Source organism: Ursus maritimus, unplaced genomic scaffold, assembly GCF_017311325.1.
Source record: "Ursus maritimus isolate PB19 unplaced genomic scaffold, ASM1731132v1 scaffold_26, whole genome shotgun sequence".
Lineage (NCBI taxonomy): Eukaryota > Metazoa > Chordata > Mammalia > Carnivora > Ursidae > Ursus > Ursus maritimus.
Window position 1 is genome coordinate 7,039,677 of NW_024425119.1, and position 27,061 is coordinate 7,066,737.

At 50.0% G+C, this 27,061-nt stretch overlaps 1 protein-coding gene and 1 non-coding gene across 2 annotated transcripts in view; one reads left to right on the plus strand and one right to left on the minus strand.

Annotated features, from left to right (window-relative positions):
* The window catches only part of VWF (von Willebrand factor), a 140,347-nt gene that overhangs the window by 109,252 nt on the left and 4,034 nt on the right, over window positions 1-27,061 (minus strand). The window contains exons 4-6 of the mRNA XM_040642061.1: window positions 18,161-18,263; window positions 17,428-17,636; window positions 11,463-11,587 (exon numbers count right to left, since the gene is read on the minus strand). Of these exons, the coding sequence (XP_040497995.1) occupies window positions 11,463-11,587; window positions 17,428-17,636; window positions 18,161-18,263 (437 nt within the window). The remainder of the gene's footprint in view (window positions 1-11,462; window positions 11,588-17,427; window positions 17,637-18,160; window positions 18,264-27,061) is intronic.
* On the plus strand, window positions 21,818-21,890 carry TRNAR-CCU. The gene has a single exon. It is a non-coding gene; the product is annotated as a tRNA-Arg (tRNA).

The window sequence follows — 27,061 nt, forward strand, 5'->3', positions numbered from 1 at the left end:
GAGAATCTACAGAACACATTTGTTTTTAATTTGTTTACTATATTTTTACAGGAAATCAGATAACAGACTTGAATAATCACTGACCCTGATAATAGGCCTCCCGCTGTGATTTCTCTCCCTCTCACTCCATTACTTTCTGCTTCCTTCTCTCTGCTCCTTGGCTTTTAGTTCTTAGTGACACGTGCAACAATGACGTGTCCGGGACTTGACACAATACAGTAACGTCACCATAGGTGCTCCCCGTGGGGGCAACAGCCCTTTCACGCATAGACTCACTCTCTGACTGGAGAGGTAGTGAATGGACTTAAATACTTCAGCAAAGGGAGCACCTGGCTGGCTCAGTCAGTAGAGCAAGGGACTCTTGATCTTGGGGTCGTGAGTTTGAGCCCCACCCTTGGCGAGAGACTACTTTTTCATAAATAATTAAATAAATAATAAAAACTTAAAATAAAAAAAAACCTTCAACCAAAAGAAAGAAGTACCAGAGCATCTAAAAGAAAGGCTGCGCCGTGAAGGATAAATCAGAGCAAATCGTTGCGAGCACAGGGGACAGCAAAAAAGAGGGAAGAAATGACCAGTTTTGAAAAGAAGGAAACCCATCTGCTCAAACCATACAGAAGGACGACCAGAGCAAGCCTGTGTAAATCAAAAGCCGGGAGTCAGGCCCGTAGGGCGCTTTGGTGGCATCGTGGAAAGCCCAGAGGAACAGCGATCAGCCCCCGCACGGCTCACCATCCACAAGAAGCACCCAGGCCACAACAGGGATAAGCTGTGGTCCTGGGGAAAATCCACGTCCTACAGGAACTCTGAGCTGGGGCCCTGCCCCTCCCAGGCCTGCACAGAGGCTGCCCTCGGAACTAGGAAGCAGGGCAGAGTGTCACAGCTGCCCTGGGTAACAGCAGGGGCAGAAGGAGGCCCAGGGCCCAGCTGGGTGCCCAAGCAGGTGGGTGTGGCCGGTTCCCTGCACCTGTTGGGCTGCTGGACTGTGGAGCTGCAGCTGCAGACATGCGGGCAAGAACAAGGAGCAAGCTGGGCCACTGCAGAGAGCCAGGGCGCCCTCCATGACTCCACCTTTCTGATTTACCTGCCTTCAGGCTGGAGACTCCACACCCACTGCAGGGCTGAAGCCCGGCCCTGCCACTTCCTGGCGGTGGGGACTGAGGCAAATCTCACCTCGCTAGAGAAGCACGTCCTTGACTGACGCGGGAATAATCCCAACAGGCGCTGCCTTGGGGGCGGTGGGAAGATGCCGCGGTGCCTGGCACTGAGCCAGCGATCAATGAATGAAGATCACTGTAGTGGGTGGTCCTGGGACCACTGAGGTCTTGGGTGATGACCTGCATTCTGCCATTTGCCACCCCAGGCATTTTACACAGGGGAAACTGAGGTTTCCGAAGACCGTGCCAGGAAGAGGCCTGCCTTGGACTTGTCATGACTTCACAGCCCCGGATCTGAGTTTTGCCTCTTGCACCTGCTAGCTGTGTGACCTTGGCCTATTTTCTTAACCCCTGCTCCTCTGTCAACTGGGGACAATAATGACAGTTCCTATGTGATGCGATGGTAGCAGAGATTGAATGAAATCATGCAGGTAAAATTTTCACCGCAAAAATGATGACTCCACTCCATGAGGATAATCATCGTGGATCTCCTGGCCAGCAGAGAGATCTCTTCCACTGTCCCTCCTGCCAGGAGGCTTGTCCTCCAGAATGGTGGGCAGCTCAGCAACAAGACAGAGGACATCTTTGTCCCTTTCCCCGGGTCTGCAACTGGGGGAGACTGGGCTACCCTGGGATGAATGGTTGCCATGACAACATGATCACTTCACTAGTATCTTGGAGACTCTTTCCAGCAAGGAGATGGAGGAGGGACCCACTTTTCTTTGCCATAGGCAGGTCTAAGACTCTCCTGCGGCTCAGGGGAGGAGGTGGGGGCCTGTGTCTAGTTCTTTCCATTCTGCTACACTGCCCGCCCCATGAGATAGGCCCCTTGGAGAGAGACGTTCCTGGGCTCAGAAGGGCAGCCAAGGGTGCCCTGGGGAGGGCCAGAGCCTTGGGCTCTTGCCAACCTTTCTCCTCACTCACAATTTGGAACCAAAGAAAAACCCAAAAATACAATTCCATGGGTTTTTCCTAGTGATGCTGCCATCACCCGGGCTGTCAGACAGCAGTCTGGAGCAGCCCCTGTATCACAGGACAGTCCCAAAGGGACCAGGCGCCTAGGGTTCTCACCAGCACAGTACAGTGTTGACCAGAGGAAAGAAGAGACTCGGGAGTCCAGGCGTCCCCTCCCATTCTGAGAGCGATGTGGGGCAGAGGCCAGCATGGCCCATCTCCAGCTGGCCCAAATCTATCTGTTCCCTGCTCAGAGGAAAAGTGGGACCCGTCCTCCAGCACATTTCCTGGGAGGTCCCTTGAGATATTAAATGGTTTACAGAAAGCTGCAGCAAAAAGGGTGGTTTCTGATTATTCGCCTGCAGGATGGGAGTGGATTTCTGCAGAAACAGCCACCTCCCTTCTTAGAACAATGCCTCTGGCCTCTCCATGTGCACCTGAAAATATGGCTAGAATTTCTTTCTCAACAAAGACAAAAGGAAAACTCCATCTTCCCATCTTGCCCTCCCGTCTTCCTCTGGTCAGCTGTGGCCTGAACTTGGCCTATGAGGGTGACCACAGTCTGAGGGCCCCATGGTACAGCATGGTGGCACGTCTAGCTTGCCACCTCGGCCTCCTTGCTCCACCATGGGGTACCCCAGCCAGGCCAGGCCAGTCCAGGTCCCAAGACAGAAATAAGTCCAGAATGGAGGCGATATCGTGTCCTCTCAGACCCTGGGGAGAGAGGTCGGCAGGTAGGAGGTCACCAAACCTTTACTCAACAAGTACTAGATTTCTAGTGTGTGCCCAAGTTAGTATATAAGGCAAATCTGTGTCCCACCCCAGCTTAACGGGCAAAATTCTAGCTCCTTAGAGAGGCAGCAAGGACCGGCCTTTCAGGATCTGACCCTGGCTACTCTCCAGCTCATCCCCCTCTGACTCTCCATCTCACACATCGCCAACGTCCCCTGAACAAATAAAGTGGTTTCAGAGACCACCTCGGCACCCGCCCCCACAAACAGGCCCTTCATAAGCCTGCAACATCTTCCAAGAACACAAACTTCCTCACAGAAAGGCCAAATAAACAGTCTTTCAGGTTTGGAAACTGAGGCATGGAGAGAAGAAAGCATTTACTAGGTCAGCGGTTCACAGAGTGTGGTTGGTCCAGGAACGTCCTACAGACTCCCAAGACCCTTTCAGGGCCTCACAAGATCAAAACTATTGTTATAATCATACTAAGATGTTGTTTGGCCTTTGGGCTCTCACTCCTTCATGAATGCACAGTGGAATTTTCCAGAAGCTCCATGATAGGTGATTGCACCACAGACTGACTACAGATGGTGCCGTGGGAATCCAGCTGATTTCTCTTAAGCCAGATAATAAAGAGATTTGCAAAACTGTGAAACAATGCCATTCTTCTCTCTACGCATTTTTCTGTTTGGAATTTATAGTGGCTTTTATTAAAAATATGTCATTTTGTTCAATATAATGTGTTTATTATTTTTAAATGAGTATGTTGTAAATTTCTCCGTTTTATTTTCTAACATAGTACATAGCAATAGATAATCCAAATCCATAATCAACAGATAATTCACAGAAAATCTCTTTTGTGTCTTCTATTATTCTTTTTTTTTTTTTTTAAAGATTTTATTTATTTATGTGACAGAGAGACAGCCAGCGAGAGAGGGAACACAGCAGGGGAGTGGGAGAGGAAGAAGCAGGCTCCCAGCGGAGGAGCCCGATGTGGGACTCGATCCCGGAACGCCGGGATCACGCCCTGAGCCGAAGGCAGACGCTTTAACGACTGCGCTACCCAGGTGCCCCTGTCTTCTATTATTCTTAGGAGTGTCAGGGGGTCATCAGAGCGCACAGTTTACAAACTGCCCTAGCGAGCGGGGCTCAACGCCTGATTGCATCCTACAGGCCCGTCACCTGTCACCAAACAACAACTGACATGATTTTCCTTCAGGCCCCCAGCCCTCCCCACCTGTTTCCTCACACCAGGTTAGACAACGGAAGTACAGCCATAGAGCTCAGGTTTTAGAAGCACAGTTGCCCTACAGTCCCAACCCCATCACTTCCAAAGTGTGTGTCTGTGGAAAAATGATCTCGCCTGTCTGTGCCTGTTTCTTCCCCTGCGAAGAAGGCAGAATGTAGAAGAGATTGCAAATTGCCTAGGATCTATTCCTCCCTTCTTTCCTAGTCATAGGATCTTCCATTTTCAATCATCCCACTGGGAACAAAGATTCCATCTATTCACCTCCCCGGCAGCTGGGAGTAGCCGTAACTAAGCTTTGCCCAGCAGGACATAAGCAGAAGGGTCATGGGCTACGTTCCAGGCAACGTCCCCAAAAGGAGAGGGTGCTTCTTTCTCAGCCCCTTCTCTTCCCACTGCTGGAATGCGGCTGTGATGCCTGAGGCGTGAGCCGCCATATTGGACCATGAGGCCGAAGCTCCACGCCAACGACAGAGAAACGAGACCGAAGGACCCTGGATCCCAACACCAAGGCATCCTGTGCTCGCCCTGGACATCCCACCCGAGCTTCTCTACACGGGGAGAGAACTAAACTTCTCTGTTACTTTAGGTATCTGGTCACTCACAGTGGGACCTACTCACGGACACAGACAGCAATACCTACAGAAGCCGGTTGCTGCAAAATAAAACCAAACGACTTTACACGGGAAAGGCAATCAAGGGATTCTAACTATTGCCATTGGCCTCTTGTCGATAGCTGCCACGCAGCTCGAAAATGGCTTCTCCTCGGCTCTCTGCTGAGCCGTCCTGGCAAAGACACAAGCCACGGTCAGCTCATTTGCATGCTTCCAGCATGTCCCTGGCTCCAGTGCCCGGCATCAGCTACTTCTATCTTCCTTCATCTCTTGTCTGCGGTGCCAGAGGCTGGCGGGAGAGATCCAGCCCCAGCTCCGTCAGCCCATGACTTCACCCTGACCGAGTGGGTGTGCAGACCCAGTTGCAGCCCAACTTAATCACATTTGGTGTTCATTAAAAAGTCCAGGCCTCTTCCCTGGAGATGCCGAGCCGGTTGGAGGGAGCGGGAGAGAAAAGCAGCACATCTCCCCAGGGGCAGACAGCCTGGGAGGAGATCTAAAGCTTAGCTATTGTGTTTGTTCCCAAACAGCTGACCAAGGAGAAGGGAGGGGGCGTTCCTAGTACTGAAGTGAACAAAGGAAGGAGAAGCTAATATATAAAGTGCAAGATTGTTCACCAAGGCCCTGATCTTTCCAGCCCTGGGGTGGGTGCCCCCCGGCTGCCCCTGGAGGAGGTATGGAGGCGCCTGGCGTCTGAACAGGTCCAGAGTAGTGGGTTCAAGAATTCACCCCCAGGGCAGGGCATAGTTTCTCATTGGTCAGCCAGCAAGGATGGATGGGGGAGGGCTGCTGATTCTATTTATATCTTCTGGCTGGCCTGGGACTCCCACCCGCATTCCAAGATCTGGCTCACAAAGCCCCCATGAAACCATCACCAAATGGATGGGGTTTTGTTTTTTGTGTGTGTTTTTGCGAAGTTGGACATTCCTCTCTCTGAGAAGACTGGGGTACAGCCCTCATGAGGAAAAGGGTAACTGGATATGTCACAGAAGTCCCCATATCCCAAAGGACCCTGCTTACCCTCTGCCCTGGTCTCCTGGGAGGTATCTGAGCAATTGTCAGTGATCAGGGCAGGCCTCAGTGGGCTGGGAGGACAAAGGCCAAGCACCATCCCCAGGTTCCCAGTTTGGGGTCTGTCCAAGCCCTGGGAGGGAACCACTCCACTCACCCTGCTCCCAGTGAGGAAAGATCATTGGCTCTGTGCTAAGAGCTGATTCCCTCAACCACCATACCACTCACCATTCTTTTGGCAATTTGTCACCTACTGGCCCAAGATGGCATTTATGTTGTTCTCTTTCACGGTTGTTCAGTTTCCCGTATGTGTTTTGCCCCTTGAATAAGATCGCAGATCCAATCTGCGCAGTTTACTATCACCCAAGCCCCACAAAATACCTCAATAAATAGGTACACATGGGCCATCAGATTCTTGCTCATTCTTGTCCTCCGGGGGAAGGAAAAGGAAAAGAAAGCCACTTAGGGAACATTTTGTTAAAGGATTTTGAGATTGTTATGTTAAGAAGCCATTTGAACTGAAAGCTTGAGTACTAGGACCATATCTGACCCTCCTCAAGGGTTTGTCAAGTAAATACTGCTTGACTGGGGGGAAGTTTCTGAAACCCTATGGCAGCCCCTGATCTCTGCTATAAGGCTAGACCCCAAAAGTACATGGGTCAAGGTCACCTGCATCCCACCACAAGCACACGGGCTCACTGCCACTCTGAGTTATTATAAAGCCTAAGATTCCTGACATCAATGAAAAAAACTTCTTCTGCTCCAGACACCTGCCTGAGGGTACCGCTGCTGCCGGACAATTGAGCACTGGAAGGCCGAGTAATAAATGGCGTACTTGGTCTTCCAAGAAAGACTGGTTGTCTTGAGAACCAACTCTGGGGAGAGAACTCTTGGGGCTGGGGCATGAAAGCATCCTCACATTCAGATGGCAGGACCAAAAGCAGGAGATGGCCTTCCCAGTCTGGGGAAGGTGATCCTGGGGAGAAGGACGGCTGCAGCAAAGGCATTTCCCAGTGGAAGCGAGGTCAAGGTCACGGCCATTGAGTATAGTTCTGCAGGGCATCCAGTGCACGGAGGCAACATGCTGAGGGGTTACCGTTCACACTGTAGACACCACACGGGTACACATACATTCTATGCACATTTCTAATGCTTATTATGGCAATTTCGCATCAGGCAGTGGTAAAGTGCCTTGAGGAAGGGGCACCTTTTTCTCATTAGTAAGAGCTTTGGGTGGACTAGCTGCAGCCTTAGGCTTCCGGTTGTAGTGAGGACTGAGGACAAAGACAGGATCCCTTCAGAAGGTTCAGCCCTTGCTGACAGTACCCAGACTAAGAGAATGTGAATTAAAAAAAAAAAAGAAAGGCAATGTAAGAATCTTTCTAAAATGTTCATTATATAGTAGAGTTACCTGCAAATTAACATCAGTTATCTGAACATTTAGAGCCTGGGGCTTTTTATTACTAGGTCTGCACCCTGAGCTCCAGACTCCAGCAGCCCTGCCCTCTGTTTCAAAAGCTGAAAAAAACTGTAAATTTGCATGCAATCAAACAACCCATTATTCAGTCCCAGTAGAGAGGCTGGGGGTGGGGGGTTGTTGGCATAACAAGGAAACATTCATCCCTTAGGTATAAGTAATATGACCCGATTCAGAATAAGCTGACTCCTTGCTTCCAGCGTGGAAAGGAGAGCGCCAAAGAAGGGGGAGAAGAGATTCTGGCGGCTTTCAAGAAAAGTTCTTAGGTCAATGTTGTCTTCCCCACAGAACACGCTGCTACTGCAAATGGTCCTTAGAGCCACAGGGGCAGGACTTGTAAATGATGCCCATTTACCAGACCTGACTTCTGAACCCGGGGGCCTAGGGGAGCAAGCAGGCCAATAACAATTCCAAAGCCGGCACTAATCACCTCCCAGGAGATGAGTCATTGTGCTTCCCAGCCAATGAGGGTGCCCGGTCATGGGTGAACACAACCTGATTGGCCGAGACCTAGCCAGGTCTGTGTTCTCAGGTAAACAACCCGCTCTGGTGCTGAGCTTAAAGAAGCCTGTGCCTGGGGAGGTCTGGTGTGTTTGGGGGCCTCAGCCCAGCACTAAGAACTTGGTAACCAATTTCTCAGGCTGCTCCCAGGACACTGGTTAGTAAGGACTTCAACGCGCCCAGGAGACAAAGTGAGTAGCAAGCCTGCTGCTGGAGCCTCCAAAAAGCACGCCGGGACACAAACAAGGCTTCTCATGGATTCTTCCTTCCTCCCTCCCTCCCCTTTGTCTCCAGGAGATAAGACTGCCTTATCTCCCTCCTCAACTCGGCCTGGTATCAGGTTCTCCATTTGAAAATCCTGTCTTCACCTCCCGCCTCTTAGGGAGAGGTGAGAGTATCCCTTTGAACTCCAAGGGTCGGGGAATATTTGTCCAGCACTTACTCTGCAAAATACAGGGAGACAAAGCCCCTGCCCTCAGAAAGCCGATTCAGTATTACAGGTACTTACGTGATCCCTGACCCGCAACCACACCTCACCACGGAGGCACCCCCTGTCTTAATCCCACCCCTGCCTAGAGAACACTGAAGCTGAGGAGAGGGCAAACTGCCTGCCACCCACGGAACAGTAAGTTAGGAAATAAAAGACAGAAATGATCAAAATCTCTCTTCCTGCCCCTCACTGCACACGATTCCTGGAGAGCACTCCATCTGAAATTCACCTGGGTTACTAAGCAGCTCTAGAAGAAAATTCAGCTTCCGTCACTTACTCACCCCTCAGCGTGGATGTATTTAGACACCTTTTCTCCTTCTAACCTCATGCAGTGCTCAGCTCCCCGGAAGGAATTGGGTCATAATTGGGAGGAGGATTGGGAGGAGGGGAGAAGAGAAAGGAATGGATTTTGGAGCTTATTCTTAAAGCACTTGTGTGCTTAGCGTCTTCCCACTCTCATGGTATGGCCACTGCAGCCGTGAGCACAGACAGCGGGAGGAGGCCAGGAGTCAATAAATAAGAATGATGATTAATAATAACAAGAAGAGCCCCACCGCCCTAAACACTCCACACTTACTCTCTCTCTTATCCTTACAGTAGCCCTGGGTAGCCGTTGCTCTCCTTATGCCCATTTTACTCATGTAGAAACTGAGGCTCGGACAAGGCAGGTGTCTCCGCCGGAGTTACAAAGCCAGGAATCAGCCTGACCCCAAGCCCATAACCTTAGCATAATGCTGAGGCCCACGGATGAAAAAACATCGAGGAGCTACCAAAGGCAAGCACCAGATATTGCCAAAGTTTTCCTGGAACGAAGCGCAAACTACCCTGTTCCTCACACCACCACCCTCCTCCCGGGTGTCAGAACGAGGTCGGCCTTAGTCGGTTGCCAGTACTGGGCTACGTTCCAGGTGACACAGATGTTTATGGACGAGCCGGAAACCTAGCACCACTGAAACCCTGGAAACCCAAGAAAAAGAGGCATTTGGAATGTGCTTGTTTAGAAATTGGAAATTGTGTTTACAATCAAGGCAGCTGGACCAAATATCAAGCTAGAATATTTGCCTGTGCCTGACAAAGTCCTTGGTTCAGAAGATCAGATTGTTTGACAAATATGGAAGAGGCTCACTGCAGGAATAGCCAGCTAGAAATGAAGGCCTTTCGTGCGAAGGTAGGGGGGCGTGTGTGTGTTTCTTTTGCTTCCGGAGTAGGGGAGGGCTGGAGCTTCTCTACTTCTGGGCAGAGTTGGGTAGATCGGACTTCTCTGCAAGCAGCTGACAGGGGATCGATAGCGTGGGGGTAGTCCCAATCCCCAGACCCGTAACACCACCGACTCCGCATTTGTCCACCCACGGAATGCTTACTGAGACTTACTGGAGACTGTCTCTCTAGCCCAATCCACTGAAACACACAGAGAGTTCTAGAGCTGAAAGGAACCTGAGAATCCTGGAAGCCATCCCCTGAGGGAAAATTCAAGGACCACAGGCAGAGCGATGAGCAGCCTGAGGCAGTGAGGCCAGGCAGACACAGGGGAGCCACACACGGAACTGTGACTCTGCAGCTTGGTGGCTGGCCACGCTGGGCAGGTACTTAGCCTGCCATGGCTCTGTTTTTCTCATCACGCTGGAGAACCGTAGAGGCCCACGGTGGCCTCTCGAGTCCTGTCAGGGCTGTGGGCCTGGATATAAGCAGGGGCCGCCCTCTTCCTGTGGGCTGGAACAGGGTGGTGCGCCCTGGGCTGGGGCTGGGGGAAGGCGCTGTTCAGGACCCGGCTCCACGGGGCATGTCCTGGGCAGTGCAGATGCCCTTCAAAGCCAAGGACTCATCCCCTCTCGGCTAACAGTGCTGAAGGCTAAGGGCTCACGGCTGAGTCCCTGCAGGCACTGTCCTCAGTCCAAGAGAGCTGTCCCGCCTCCCTGCCCAAAGGAAGCCTGCATCCAATGACCGACTGGTCGGTTCAGGCTCACCTAGCAGGGCACCCCAGCTTTCAGAGCTCCCTGAGGGATCGGCTGAGACCTCAGTTGTGAGTACACAGCGGTTCACCCTCCCCACCGCCCAGTACTGCCTCTCTCAGTCCCTTACAGACACTGCTCCTGACAGGTCTCCAGTCACTCCCTGCACCGGGGACCCGACTTACACAGCCTCCAAGAAACCTCGTCCCCCAGACAGTGAGTGTGTGCGCACAGCCTCAGTAGGGCCGCCCCTGTGCCGACAAGGGCCCGGCTTCACCGTGGAGCCATGCTGCTTCTCCTTTCTCAGCCCCGGCAGCCAGACCCCAAGCGGGAAAGGGGTCATCCGTCGAGGGACGTCTGAAGCATCATCCTCCCAACACCCCACCCACCATGGCGCAGGGCCACCCCTACAGAAAGTAGAGGCAGAGTGCCGTCCTGCCTACTCTCTCCCACCAGACGCCCTTCTCTCCAAGTGGGAGGTTCTGGCAGTGGGGTCGGAAGGGGTGACTGAAGGGGAAGAAGCTGCTAATCTGTACTGTCAGGACAGCGGCACGCACAGATGATAAGGCGGCCATGTGACCGCAGAGGCAGTGACTGGACTGATGCGGCCACAAGCCACAGAACGCCACAGCCACCAGAACCTAGAAAAGGACAGATGCGCCCCTAGAGCCTCCCAGGGGAGAGCGGCCCTACTGACACCTTGATCTTGGCCCAGGGAAACTAAATTCAGACTTCTGGTCCCCAGAGCTGAGAGAATACATTTCTGTTGCTGTAAGTCACTAATTTTGAGATTAATTTGCCACCACCGCCTCAGGAAAATATTATCCCGCCCAAGACGGACACCTCAGGCCCACCCCTCCCTCCTCTCCCCTCAGCTTCCCCCTTCCCGCCGATGTACTGGTAAGACCTTGGGGCCTTGCCCTCCTGTTTGCACTTCATAACAACCACTTGTTGAGCACCTAAAAAGGAATAGTTTCCTGTTGCAGAATTTCAGACAGGGGGCAGGCGACAATGGAGATATTTGGGGACAAGAGAGGGCATTAGAGTGTAAAACAGAAAAGTCTAGTCGCTCACTCTACCAACTCATTAGACAGACCCATTTTCAGAGTTCCAGGCCCAGAACAGTGTTAGATTAGAGCTAACCAGACTCTGGCCACAGTTGGTCTGCTGGAGAAAAGGGGCCCACGGGAACCCTTCTTTGAAGAGCCAAAGGGACCCACAGAAGTAGGCCCACTCTATGCCTTGATGGAGGACCTGAGACCAGACGACTTTTCTGCCTCTTAATCCCAGAAGACCCACTCCATTCAGACCATGCCAGCCCGGGCAGTACCCACCTGCTGCATTTCCTCAGAGGAGACATTGCATGGGCTGCTGGGAGGGTACACCCGTTTGCACCGTTTTTCCCCACTGCTCAGGGCCCAGGAGTTGGCAAAGTCATAGGGGTCCGAGGTCAAGGTCCCTGTGGAGAAGGTTCCAGGAACGAAGTCACAGTTAAGCCTGACCCAGGACTTCTGAGTGAAAACTCTAGGTCTGTCGTCACCCGAATCAACCTTCCGTTAGATTGGTACACAGCCACCTGGGGTGGGGAGTACCCTTTGCGCGGCACTCCGTGGAATACCACAGTTCACAGGCGTCAGGGCTCAGCCAGGGTGTGGTGAGGGCGACTGGATGGGTGTGCACAGTGAGCAAGACAGCATGAAAGACGACGAGGAGCACGCCCACCCACGCTGTCTCCATGTCCCTGCACGCCTTTCCCCTCTGTGCAGAATGTTCTCCACCCCCTCCTACCTTACCTGTCTCCACTCATTCTTTGAGATGCAGCTCCAGAGCCACTTCCTCCAGGAAGCCCTCTGAGCTAGTTCTGCTCCCGGCCCCCTGCCCCAGCCTGGGTTACCTCACAACCCACCTCCCCCCCACCCCCTGCCATCCTTCCATCAAAACTCTCCTCACCCTTTGTGTTAGTTTTCTTTCTGTTTATACTCATACTCCATTCGACTGTGAGCTCCCTAATTCAGGGGACAGGCTGTGTCTCTTATCTCTGGATTCTTATCTGGCGCTTTGTAGACACTCAAAATGTTTTTGCAGATTGAAGGTAAGAATGTGGACAAGGAACCGGAGGCCCCAGTCACTGCATTCCCTGTGCTGTCACAGCATCAGGGCCTTAGTCCTACACCGATCATGCCACCATCGGCTCCCACAGCAGAGGGAGGGCCTACCGGCTTCCACGGCAAAGGAGAGTCCTAATACCACCTCTGAGACCTCACTGCAAAGGGACTTAACGAGCGTTGAGGCAAACAGTCCTTTCGCATAACCAGGTCCAGAAGAGGGAAGCATGTTTCAAGGCCAAATCATGGACTTGAGAAGACAAAATAAAGTATCCTTGGGGAAAGAAAGGCAGGACCTTGGAAGTACTGTCAGTTGGCATCTGGCGTACGGTCAGCTGGGAAAATGGCCCAGATGTGATTAAGTCTGTAAGGATCTGGAGAGGAAGAGCTTATCTTGGATCACCTTAGTGGGCCTTAGATGCAGCCACACGGATCCTTAGAAGAGGGAGGCAGTGGGAGGAGAGACAGGGACACACACAGAGATGGGGATGTGACCACAAGTTAAGGATTGCTCCCAGGAGTTGGAAGAGGCAAGGAACGGGTTCTCCCCTAGGGCCTCCGGAGGGAGTGCAGTCCTACCAACGCCTTGATTTTAGACTTTAGGCTTCCTAAACTTGTGAGAAAATAAAGTTCTGTTGTTTTAAGCCATGGGAGAAGCCAAAGGGAATTTAAATTTATGGAGTTTCTACTGTGTGCCAGGCATTATGATTAGTGCCCTCTGGGTTTTTACTCACCATGCCACACAGGCTTGTCCACTTTCTAACAGACCACTAGAACTCCAAAAACTTTAGATAATACCACCTTTGTATAGAGGTTATAAAACAAATATACTTAAAATTATTGTTATCAAGAAGAAATTGAAACCTGATATAAGGACAAGACAATAAGAAAAAACAACAGATTTGAAAAAGAACCAAATTTACCTTCTAAAGTTACAAATACAGTCATGGAAATAGAAAGAAAACCCAACTGATGGGTTAGACATCATCTGGAGATTAGACAGAGTTGAGGGAACTGATGAACCAGAAGATAGATCTAAGTAGTGATGTGCTGATGAGCCAGCTGTCTGGGGAAATGCAAAGTCCTGATCCTTGGGATTTGCTGATTTCCATGCTGCAGATACCCTCATCGTGGCCAGTTTCAAACTACCAACATGACAATACTGAACGCAGACTTGGAAAAGACGCACGCAATCGATTCTCACCAGCCAGCATGAGTGCACCACCCAAAAAGCAACAAAGAGGAATAAAGACAGAGAAAAATGAAAGTAACGTAATGAGGGGAAAAAAAGGGGGTGGAATAGAAATACCCGATATATGTCTAAAAGATGGAGAGAAAATGACTGAGATTTTCCTAAGTCTGATGGAAGATAGGGGTCCTCAGTTTCAGGAATCACAGTCTCAGGCAAGATAATAAAAATAAAACCAGGGCACCTGGGTGGCTCAGTTGGTTAAGCATCTGCCTTCGGCTCAGGTCAGGATCCCAGGGTCCTGGGAACGAGCCCTGCGTCAGGCTCCTTGCTCAGTGGGGAGTCTGCTTCTCCCTCTCCCTCTCCCTCTGTGCTCTCTCTCAAATAAATCACTAAAATCTTTAAGAAAAAATAATAAATAAATAAAAAAGAATTGCCACATGATCCAGCAATTCCAACTCTGGTATCTACCCAAAAGAACTGAAGGCAGAGTCTTGAAAAAATATTTGTACACCCCGGTTTGTTGCAGCATTATTCACTCAGGCAAAACATGAAAACAACTTATGTGCCCCTCAAGGCATGAATGGATAAGCAAAACGTGGTAGATACATACGATGTACGTTCAGGCTTGAAAATGAAGGTACTCAGAGCTAAAGGGGATGAAGAGGTATGAACTTCCGGTCATCAAATAAGTAAGTCGCAGAGGTGGAAAGTACAGCTTGGAGAGAGTATAGCTAGTAAGATTGTAAAACGTGGTTTGGTGACACATGGTGATTACACTTATCTTGATGAGCACTGAGTAATGTATGGAAGTGTTGAATCACTATGTTGTCCACCTGAAACCAAGATAACACCGGATGTTGATAATACTGCAGAAAAAAGTGACTTTCTTCCTAAGGGTTTATTGTTAATTACAGTGATACTGCTTCAGAATGTCCCACCTATATATACAGTGTAAATAGGTAATATTTTTCTTTCCAAGCAAATTTGTGAGCGTATTACCACTTACTTCGTGGCTCTTTGTGGCTGGCACGTCTGACACAAACGGGCCTTAAGCACTTTTGTTAAATTGTTAACAAATAATCCTTTTATGCCGTTGTTCTCAAACCTGTTCTCTAGATGCTGAAATGTGTTACAAAACAAGGTGCAAATTTAAAACAACGCCAGTGTTGGGGCGCCTGGGTGGCACAGCGGTTGGGCGATTGCCTTCGGCTCAGGGTGTGATCCCGGCATTGTGGGATCGAGCCCCACATCAGGCTCCTCCGCTATGAGGCTGCTTCTTCCTCTCCCACTCCCCCTGCTTGTGTTCCCTCTCTCACTGGCTATCTCTATCTCTGTCAAATAAATAAATAAAATCTTTAAAAAAAAAATAAATGAAATAAAAAATAAAACAACGCCAGTGTTGATATAAATTATTTAAATACAAAAACAGAGGAAATTCTGACCTATGCCACAACATGTGGATGAATTGTAAAGACATTGCGCTAAGTGCCAATAAGCCAGTCACAAACAGACAAACGCTGTATGACTCCGTTGATATGAGGTACTTGGAAGAGTCGGAATCACAGACAGAAAGTAGAATGGTGGTGGCCGGGGGCTGGGGAAGAGGAGGGAAGAATGGGAGGTTATTGCTTAATGGGTATAGAGTTTCAGTTTTGCAAGAGAAAAAGAGTTCTGGAGACAGACACTGTGATTGGTTGCATCATAGTGTGAATGTACTTAATGCCACTGAAGTGTGTGCTGAAAAATGAGTAAGACAGTAAATATCATTTTATGGGGTTTACCACAATTTTTAAAATGGAGAAAAAAACCCTATACATGAATTTGGGGGGTGGGTGGGAGGGCAGAGGGAGAGGGAAAGAGAGAATCTTAAGCAGGCTCCACACCAGCGCAGAGCTCAATGTCATGACCCTGAGATCATGACCTGAGCGGAAATCAAGAGTCGGACGCCCAACCGACTGAGCCACCCAGGCGCCCCTGCATGAATGTTTATAGCAGCTTTATCCATAATTGCCAAAGACTAGACATGACAAAATGCCCTTCCCCCAGTGCATGGATAAACACGTTGTGGCGGTACCTTTCAACAACAAACAGCAACAATCTCCTGATACATGCAACAACACAGATGGCATCATGGTAAGTGAAAGAAGGCTGACCTGGAAGGCAAAATGCTCCATGTGTGGTATGATTACAGTTATGTGAATTTTGGAGAAATCAAAACTGTAGGAACAGAATAAAGGTCAGTGGCTACCAGGGCTAGGGGCTCAGGGAGAGTTTGCCTACAAAGGAGCACAAGAATTCTGAGGGGAGGACACTGTTCCACAATTTGGGGTAGGTCCATGGCTCTCCACTTTGGTGAAAGCTCTTAGACCGGGAAGGGTGGCCTTTACTGTATGTAAAGTATACCTCGATAAATCTGACTTTTAAAAATAATAATAATAAAATCCAGCTATGTGCTTCTTTCATGCAATACATCTGAAACAAAACCACACAGACCAGTTGAGAGCATGAAAAAAGATATATTGGGGCACCTGAGTGGCTCAGTCATTAAGCGTCTGCCTTCAGCTCAGGTCATGATCCCAGGATCCTAGGATCGAGCCCCGCATCAGGCTCCCTGCTCAGTGGGGAGTCTGCTTCTCCCTCTCCCTTTACCTGCTTACGTTCCCTCTCTTGCTGTCTCACTCTCTGTCAAATAAATAAATAAAATCTTTTTTAAAAAAATATGTCAAGCAAATACTAATCTAAAAAAAAGGTGAAGTGCCTACATATTAACATCAAGCAGATTTTACGGCATAAGGCGTTGTTAAAAATGACAAGTCATTACATAAAAGGAACAGTTCGCTAGAAAGATTCAACATTTCTAAAATCTAATTGCAAAGGCTCAAAATATATAAAGCAAAACTTGATAGAATTACACGAAGAAATTGACAAATTCATCACCACTGCAGAAAAAATTTAATACAGCTTTCTTAGTAACGGGTAGTTGAAGCAGACAAAAAGTAGTAAATGTATAGAACATTTACATAACACAATTAACAAACTTAATTCAACAAGTATATATAGAATCCTTCACCAATCGGAGAATACATTCGCTTGGAGCATACAGAGAATTGCAAAAAGGCCACAAACAAATATCCCCAAATTTCTAAATTAGAAATCAATTTAAGATAACTTTAGAAATTCTACACATCTGGAAATTTTGAACACACTCTACAGGTTAAGAAAGAATTCAATGAAAAAAAAAAAAAAAGAATTCAATGGCTATTAGAAAATCCATGGAACTAAAGGAACACGAAGATATCAAAATTGGTGTAGCTAAGATGGCATTTAGAGGAAAATGTATAGCCTTAAATATACATATCAGATGATACAAAGTGTGAGAAATCAGTGCTGGAGAAGACGAAAACAAACGATCTTACTATTTTCCAACATATACAGTGAAATGAAAGGAATGGTCAACCGTCTCCCTAGATGCTTACCCCTTAATGAGAGGGTGGTTGGGTCATAAGGAAGAAGAAGAACTTATGTACAAATGTTCAGCTTTTGTTAGGAAGCATCACTCCTTGAATGTTAATGTAATTGAAGTTACCAAAAGAAGATTAAAGGTGAGTAGTGGTTTCCGCATTGTCTGTGTTATCTTCTATTGCTCATGAACACAGACATAGACTGGCCTTTTTGGACAGCGGCCCACCCTTTACAGACTTCCTCCATGAAGTTCTATTGTACTCATTCAGGAGGGTCTGTTCAAACCATCCAGCGTCTACCAACCATCTACCCTGTGTAAGCTGCTGTGGGCAATTCCAAGTTGAACCAAGCCAAGTTGAACCAACCAATCTCCAAGATGTGGTTTGCCGGGCAGTCTAGGCAGTGGGCTGGAACGCTCAGAATGAAGGCTGGCAGGATAAACATGACATGCCTGGGGAGGGGTGTTAGTGAAGGTTTGCAAGCGGGGAAATGACGAGCATAACCACAACTCCAGGGAAATGGTGTCTGAGAGACGCTTACCTTCTTGCGTCCTGAAGTCATCCTCGGCAAAGATGTTACAGTTGCCACAGAGCCCACAGGTCTTGTTGAAGTATCTGTCTGACAGCAGGACTTGAAAGTTGCCACTGCTGTCAATTTTGGCCACAAAGCCGTAGGCCTCACTGGACAGCTTGTAGTAGCCAGCCTCGGTCTCCAGGTAGAGCCCGTTGGAGGCATAGGGCATGGCGATGCTGGGGGCACAAGGATGAGCTTGGGAAGCATGCTTCTCATGCATTTCCTAGGTGTCCCTCCCACCTTTCAAGGCCAAACCCATGCTCCAGGTTTGGGACCTTGGTGCAAAGTCGCTGAGGGCCTAGACCAGGAGTTGGGATATGGGGCTCTCCCCCAGCCCTGCCACTCTCTTCCCTGGGCACATTTACTTTCTCTCCCCTGGCCGAGCTCCCTTAGCTGAAAAAACAAGGGGGTTGCAAGAGGGGTCCCCAGGGTCTTTTTTTTTTTTTTTTTAGATTTTTTTATTTATTGGAGAGAGAAAGTGCAGAGAGAGAGAGCACAAGCAGGGGGAGCAGCAGAGGGAGAAGAAAAAGCAGACTCCCTCTGAGCAAGGAGCCCATGCAGGGCTGGACCCCAGGACTCTGGGATCATGACCTGAGCTGAAGGCAGACACTTAACCGACTGAGCCCCCCAGGCTAGGCACCCCCCCACCCCCAAGTCCTGTCCTTTTTAACATCCCAGACATTCCAGGCTTCTGACTTACCTTTGGGTCCCCTGCAGTGCAGTACCATTGACAAACAAATGGATGTCAAAAAATTCTCCCAGATACACGGAGAGGCTCACTCTCCTGCCATTTTGGAAGCCCCCTGAAAGAGAAAAGAGTCAATACCAGTAATTATTACCAAAAAAGTTAGGAAAGTTACTTCCAATCCTCTTATGTACATCGTGAATCTCATCTCTGGGGAAAAATCCCCCCACCAAGGACTTAAATGGGCAATAAAAATCTTCCCAAAAATACCATTTACTCACTCATTTTCCCATTCATCTAAAAATATTTATTGAATGCCTTCTGGATACATAGTCCGCTAATAGTCTCTTCTATTTCTCAAAAGAAAACGATAAAAGAATGACCCCTTCTTCTGGGAGTTTACAGTCTTTTTCTTTTTTTAAAGATTTTATCCATCTATTTGACAGAGAGAGAGGGAGTGGACAAGCAGGGGGAGCGGCAAGAAGCAGACTCCCCACTGAGCAGGGAGCCTGATGAGGGGCTTGATCCCAGGGTCCTGGGATCATGACCTGAGCAGAAGGCAGACGTTAACCGGCTGAGTCACCCAGGCGCCCCTGGGAGCTTACGGTCTAAGTAAGATAAGCAGACAGTAATTGAGCATAATGCAAGGTGGCAAAAAAACAACATTGTGGGTTATCTGTAACAGGAACCATAGGATAGAGTTATGTATAATGTTCTCTTAGGACAGCCCAAACCAGAATCCCTGGGCTCTTTGTTTAAAATGGAGATTCATGGGGCGCCTGGGTGGCTCAGTCAGTTAAGCATCTGCCTTTGGTTCAGGTCATGATCCCAGGGTCCTGGGATTGAGTCCTGCATGGGGCTCCTTGCTCAGCGGGGAGCCTGCTTCTCCCTCTGCCTGCCGCTCCCCTGCTTGTGCTCTCTCTCTCTCTCTCTCTGAGACAAATAAATAAAAAAATCTTTTAATAAAATAAAATGGAGATTCATGAGTTCTGTCTCAGTTGACTGAATTTGATGCTCTGGCAGATGTTTAGAGATCCCGTTGGCAAAGTGCCTCACTCCATGTGGGTAACTCAGGAAGGAGGCGATAAATGACCTATACTGCCATGAGAGACGTGTGACTAGGCGAACACATGAGAAAATAGTCTCTGAACCAAGGTTCAGTTGTAAGGGGCGAACACAGAGGCCAGGGTGGGGGCAGTGACCTGAAAGCAGGAAAACAAGCAGGAGCCCCATTTGCCACAGCCCCATGGAGACTCGTCCCATCGAGAGGACCTGAGAACAGGCGGTCTCCAAAGATTACGGACTGGCCACGGGAGGTGAAGGAGCCAGAAGGAACAATGCGGAGTCTGAGTCTCCAGCCTCAGAGACTGGGAAGTTGCTGAAAATAAGGAAGATGAAGGGTAGCAGTGAACACAGAGATGGAAGATGCTGGAGAAGAGGGGGTCCAATATGGGGGCTCAGTGCCTGAGGGATCCTGCAGAAATGGGGCAAAGGACCATACAAAAAGGTTAACCTTGAAAATGAGGGAATATTCCCTCTCCTAGAAGAGTGTGGGCTCCAGCCGCTCAGCAGAAGAAGAGGCAAGAAAAGTCTGTGGAACTGGGGAGCCTGGGTGGCTCAGTCCATTAAGCAGCTGCCTTCCACTTGGGTCAAGATATCAGGGTCCTGGGATGGAGCCCCATATCTGGCTCTTTGCTCAGCAGGGAGTCTGCTTCTCCCTCTACAGCTCCCCCTGCTCATGCTCTCTCTCTCCGTCTCACTCTCAAATAAATAAATAAACTCTTAAAAAAAAAAAAAAAAAAAAGAAAGTCTATGGAACTAAGTGTGGGAGATGAGGAGATTCGTTGCGTGAGGTGTTGCTGCCAAGGCTCGGGCCACTGACAAAGTCAGAGAGGAGTTCCCCAGCTGAGGTTGGAGCTGAACGGAGCTGCTGGAGGACAGCGATGAGCTATGGCACGCACGCATACACGTACGCACGTACGCACACACGCACGCACGCACGCATGCCTCAAGCAGGAAATACAGTCAATTCTGGTGAGATTTCAGCAAGGGAGTCACAGGTAAATAACGGGCCCATTCTAAAACTAGATTCCTGAAGGATCCACTTTTAGCAGCTCAGAGGTCCCCAGGAAAGGCCCACAGACAACCCACAGCCCACAAACCACAGTCTGCAGAGCCCCGGACCAACACTGTCAGGAGGAAAAAGAGACACCAGCCACATCAAAGGGGTTTTTGTCCTGTTTGCCTGAGGAGCTTGCCTGCTCTGCATTTTCACTTAGAACAGTTTTGCAGCAAGCTAATCCTTAAACAGTTAAGCAAACTTTCTGACAGCAAGAAATTAGCCAAAGAAAAGCAAACACAACCACATAGATAGGTGATCAGACAAATAGAGTTAAACATTAAAGGTGGGATCTGAGTGGTGGGCATACGCGTGCTGACTGTCTTATTCTTTCAACGCTTCTGAATATTTGGACATTTCCATAGTAAAATCTTGAAAAAACAAGCAAATGAGACCTCCTGGTGACCACCTCCAGCTGGCAGTCCCTCCCTGGAGCCTTCCGTGCCCCTGGGCCTTTGCAGCTTCCTTCCTGGGCCTGTTCTGGAGGTCAGCCCACCCATTCACGGCTCCACTCACCCAGGCACGGCTCCAGTCACCACCTGCCTCTGGGAAAGGGTGGGTGATGAGCCCAAGAAGTCGGGGGCTCTGGGTCCCATAAGACTACAAAACCTGTCTCCTCATCTATACGATTTTCCTTGCCATCACACCCACTGTCACAGAACAGATGGATGGGCAGTCCTGTCCCTGCTTCACTGGGTAACTCAACCAGTAACTTGCCTCTAAGCCAAAAGCATTTCTTTCCTGGAAACGAGAGGAATCCCTGTGTGCCTATCCTTGCAGAATCTCCCGCCCTCTCATGAAGATTCAAAAGGGCTCTGGAGAACAAGTCAGCCAGGGAGCATGTGGCTGGAGCATGCGTAGGGAACGTTCTGGACGCAGCCAGGTGGCTTGGGTGAGCCATCACCCTGCAGCTGCAGATCTGCAGCTCTTCAGGGCTGTCAGGAGGTAGAATCACCCAGACAGTCACTTGCTCCACGGAGGGCAGATGCAGTGGGAAATCCAGAGCTCACTATCCCTGTAAGGGTGACAGGCTCCCACTGTGTGGGGGTGCATGGGAGCCCCCAGCCTTTGCAAGTAAATAATGAAGACGGCCTGACCCCACAGACCGCGGGACTTGGGTCCACCCAGGTGGCTACACTCGGGGTCACTTGCCCATCGTCACAAAGCCCGTGAGCAGTGAAAGAGTCTGGACTTAGACCAGGCCCTGGTTTAAGTATTTGAAGAACTGGGTCAGTGTGCCCGGGGTAGGATCAGCGTTAGGAAGCCAGGGAGCACCTGCTGAGCAGAGACTGTGTGAGGCAGAGCCCTGTCGGAGGAGGTGGGGCTGGCTGCCCAGGATCTTCACTTGTCCAGGGACCCGGGGAGGGGGGGAGCTGGAATTGGGACCGTTGGTGAGGACTGTACTGCGAGGAGCCTGCGGGATTCCTGACACTGGACATCTGAGGGAGGCCCGAAGAGCAGTCACTCCACACCCAAAGGAGGGGGGCAGCAAGGAGATTTTTGAAAGTGTGTTCTGAAGATGACTTCAGTACAGAAAAACACACTATGGGGATGCCTGGCTGGCTCAGTCATTAGAGCATGCGACTCCTGATCTCAGGGTCATGGGTTCAAGCCCCATGTTGGGTGTAGAGTTTACTTAAAAATAAAAATCTTAAAAAAAAAAAAAGAAAGAAAGAAAAACACCATGGCAGTGAGAAGTCTCTTGGGGATGGTCTAAACAGGTGGATTTAGGACGTTTTTGCCCAGAAAGCAGAGTGAAAACACAGTTGACTTCATGACGCAGTACGCACGCACTCCATCTTTCACATCACTTACCCTTCCTGTTTGCTATGCACTCTGACACCTTCTAAGGTTTTCTATTCTATTCCATTTAATTCCTCTAAATGCTGGTTACACCCATTAATTTTAAATCCATACATTATGACTCAGTTTGAAAAACACTGATCTAGACTGACTCCACTTTATAGAGAGAGAAACTGAAGCTTAAGTTTACAACACGGTTTGTCCACCCAGCAGTATTGACATTTGGGGCCAGACACTTCTTTTTTTTTATGATTTTATTTATTTATTTGAGAGAGAGAAAGACAGAGACAGAGCATGAGCAATGGGGAAGAGGCAGAGGGAGGGGGGAAAGCAGACTCCCTGCTGAGCAGGGAGCCCTACTGGGGGCCTGATCCGAGGACTCTGCGATCATAACCTGAGCCAAAGGCAGACGATTAACCGACTGAGCCACCCAGGTGCCCCCAGACACTTTTTGTAGTGGGGCTTTCTGGGGTATGGCAGGGTAATTAGCAGGACCCCTGACCTCCACACACTCGATGCCAGTAGCATCCACCCCCAACTTGTGACAATCCGAAATGTCTCCAGATACTGCCAAATGTTCTCTGGGAGAAAATCACCCAGGTTGAGAACCATTGGTTTATGCTGCTAACATGAGGCAGAGCCCATCCACAGGTTTTCTGACTCCAAGGCTAAATGTCCTTTCGAAACACAAAGCTGCCTAACGGGGCATCTGAGTTTTCTGGATTCAGTTAACCACTAATGGAGGAGAGAACTCCAGATTAGCCTTCCTTCCCTCCCTGCAGAACTCAGGGGAGAATCCGATGATGTGCAGACATTAGGAAGGTGAGCTGTGAAAAATTGCCGGTGAGCCCAGAGGGGACTCCCACACTCCACAGACGCGCACGGGTGCAACTTCCTATAACCGTGGGGAGAAGATGGGCTGGGCGTCCCCCACAAGAGCCCAGAGCAAACCAGGGAAGCTCTCCCCATGGCTCTGTCTGTCACCTGGCCTCTTGAGCTCAGTGACCGAGTGGGCTACGTGAGGGAGCAAGGCTTCCCCCCACATGTTGGAGTGGGAAGCATACTGGGGAGCAAGCTGGCAGCAGGAACCAGTCAGATCGGGGTGCTTTCCTGGACCTTAGAATGTGACACTCACTAATATGCATTTCTAACAAACACTCCACCGCCTCTTCTGTGACTCTGAGGCAGGTGATCGTCTTCCAAATGCTGAGAAACAGGGATCTGGTCTAATAGGGGCCATTCACTGATGTGGAAACTAAGGTTCCTGCTGGTAAGTGACTCGGCACGGGGTCGGTTGTGAGTCTCTGGCTCTCTCTGTGCTGGTGCGGGAACCAGGTCCTGCAGCTTGCCTGAGGACAAGTGGTCTCTCCGAGCAGGGGACACCCGGACTCCAGGGGTCTCTCTCCCCAGCCCCTGTGCAAGTGGGCCAGGAGACTCATAGCTCTGGCCTGCCTGGACCTTCCTGACAAGAGCCAGGATCGAGGGAAGGGCCCCCTGCCCTTTGCGCCAGGCAGTCCTTCATGCTTAGACATAAAGACTTTACCCAGGATGTGAGCAAGGTCCACAGGCGCTCGAGAGGAATGGGAATTTGTGGTTTGGAAGCAAGGAAACAGGATGTCATTGGAGAACAATGGGGCAGAGATGTATGGGAGGGGACACAGGCATGCACGTGGAAACCGGAGCTGCGGTGTCCAAGGGTGCCTGACCCAGTGCCTCAGCCTCCCGAAGCAGCAGCACTCAGCGGGGAGCCTGCTGCTCCCTCTCCCTCTGCCCCCTCCTCACTCATGTGCATGCTCTCTCTCTCTCAAATAAATAAATACACAAAATCTTAAAAAAAAAAAAAAAAGGTGTGATGAACCCACAGGCTGCTTTAAGCCAATTACCTGCCAGAAAACTGCCCCCTGACAAGTTGTTATAAAAACAATGACCCAGTGGGGCTAAGTGGGGAGGTCCCACTGAAATACTTTGAAACAGAGAGGCCTAACACAGCCCTGCAGTTTCTCCTTGGCCCCTGAAACCCTGGAAAGGATGTGCAGAAGGGGCGAGGCCCTGGACACAAACCCAAGGGATGCTTCAGGGAGGGAGGACTAATGTACCAATGACCTTGACAGAGACGGCCCCCCGGGGCCCCGCAGCCCCTGGCCCACCATGTTCACACCCAACAAGCGGACACCCTGTGTTAAGGCGGCTGCTTTCCATCACTAAGTTGGGGGTAACCCTGCGGGCCTGTCAATGATTTCTCTCCCTCCATCCTCACAGTGTCCCCATCTTAAAGATGAGGAAGGGGAAGCGAGGACATGGGCACAGTTCCCTAAGGACACTCTGTGAACAGGGGCAGCCCAGACCAGTGCCAGGCTTTCTGACCGCAACTGTGGCTCTTTCTACACTTCAGTTTCCTGCTCGGGGAGAGCCACCTCATGCTGGGGGATGGAAAACAACCAGTCCCCCAAGTGGGTGAGCCCAGGGCTGGGCAGGGCCACTGTGGTCAGGGGGCTTCCTGGAGGAGGTGACAGTGACAGCCTGAGTTCCCCTGCCTGCTCAGCGGGGAGTCTGAGCCTGCCCTGAGTGGGGTCCGGAGTGGGGTGTAAGTAGGGGAAGGGGGCTTGTCCAACATGACGCTTGCCTCCCTGGGCCCAGACAATGAATTCTGCGCTTGGCCCTAAGATTTCATTACACATGTTTCAAATCCACCTCCAGGGTAAGGAGTCCATAGCCAGAGTCAGGACAGCAGCCCCTAGTGTCTCCATAGGGTCCCCCTACCTGGAAAGTCCCCTGAAGCCCAAACCCACATGGTAGAGAGGGTGTCACTCGTCTTTCAAAATCTTTCTCCCATCACTCCTAACCGTCCATTCCCACTGACACCCCAGAGTCATCTTAAGGAAAGGGTCTTAGGTAGGGAGTCTATATGGAACCCCACTGTGATTTTTTAAGATGCATACAACTAAGTACACATGGAAAGATCAGTAGATGGTTTCAATGTCAATTTCCTGGTTGTGATCCTTGAGGATAGTTTTGTACAATGTTACGAATTGAGGGAAACTGGGTAAAGGATACACAGATTTGCATTTTTTTTTACAACTGCATGTGAATCCATAATTAGATGAAAATAAAAAGTTTAATTTTAAAAAAATAAATAAATCTTGCATAGTCTCTCCAGTAACTTTTGGGTTTCTTATGGAGATATAAGAGGCCACTATGGGTTTTTTTTAATTGAGAAACAAGACAAACAGAGAGAAATGCTTTTTGCCTTGTGATGAGAACGTTTAAGATCTGCTCTCTTAGCAACTTCCAAACACGCCAAACAGCAGCGTTAGGTATAGTCGTCATGTCCTGTCCTACAGCCCATCTTTAGGACTCGTCTAGCTTAGCTTACAAATGGAAGTGCGTGTTTTTGACCATGTGCCTCCAATTCCCCCTCCCCCTACCACCTGCCTCTGATAACCCAAATCTGACCTCTTTTCTAAGAGTTTGGGTCTTGTTTGGGTTTTTTTTTTTTTTTCTTTCCTTTTCTTTTTTAGATTCCACATGTAAGTGAGATCAACCAGTGTTTGTCTTTCTCTGTCTGACTTAATTCATTTAGCATAATGCCCTCAAGGTCCATCCCTGTTGTTTTAAATGCACTATGGTTTTTAAAGTAGAGAAATCCACTTAAAATAAACATTGGGGCCACCTGAGGCAGGAGGTGCTTAGCCTTCAGCCTCCCAGGGAAGGTGAAGGGGTATCTGCTCTCCCAAGTTACTCCCCAGCTGCTGCCTCTGAAGCAAGGGGGGGCCCCAGTTTCAGTGTTCAGAATGGCTTCCTCCATTTGTCATGCCCTGGGATGTCTGTGATCCTTTTCACCCCCTGCCTGGTTATCATGGCCAAGACCACCCTACCTTCTGCCGTTCTCCCTTTCTGGACCCTTTTGGCAAAGTAGCAATTCCCTCTTCATCCTCCCAGCTGCACGAGACTCCACACTAGCTGCTCACTGCTGCTGAGTCGGGAGGCAAACTCCCCATCAGGCTGTCAGCCTCACCCCTGACCCAGCCTTACTGCCCACTACTCCCCAGCCCCATGCTTCTCAAAGTTTGCTCCCCAAACCGGCAGCTGCAGCAGCACCTGGGAACTTACTAGAAATGAGCCTTGCAGCCCCCACTCCAGATCCGCTGACTCAGAAATGCTGGCAATGGAGCCCAGCAACCTGTTTCTAAGCAGCCCTCCCAGCGATCCTGAGGCAGGTTGTTCGAGAACCATTGCGCCAGCCACCCTGACCTCCCCACTGGGCTGCACTGAGGGAACATAGGGAACATAAACTCCTTCTGGCCTCTTCCCTGTGCCCAGGCTGTCCCCACTGCATGCAGCCCCTCCCTCGTCCTCTCGGCCCAACCAAACCCCTCACCCAAGGCTCCTCGCAGGCCATGCTTTTCACGAAATTGGCTCTTCGGTACCACAGAGCACTGCGTTTTATGAATCCCCACCCCACCTTCGGTGCTGCCAGAGACCCCAGTGAGCCACACACCAGGAAACAAAGATGAGTGAGACATGGTCCTTGCCCTTGGGCGGCTCAGGGAGGAGGAGGAGGAAAAAGGGCAGCCTGGTGAAGCTCAGTCCACTGAAGTCACACGGAGATAGGGTTTCCAGCAGAGGCAGGGCAGGTGGTGAAGGCATACGGAGCCTCCCGGTTACGGCCGCCGTCAGCCCAGGCAGCTCCCGAACAGCCTGGCCCCGCGCTGAGCACAGAGGGCTGCATCCAGCCTGGGACACTGGTGGAGTGACCGCCCCAGGAGCCCCCCTGCCCAAAATCTCTCCTTGACCAAACCTGACCAGGGGTTTGGTCCTCTGAGCCCTCCTTTCAATGAGGCCCCCACCTTAGGTTCTGTCTTTGGTCTGATTAGTTCCGTTCAGCAAGAATCTTGCGGGGTCAATTTATCGAAAATCGCCCATCCTCAATATCTGACCAATTCCTCACACCCCTCCCTCAATGTCTTATCACCCCGGCATGCCTTCAGCAAGAA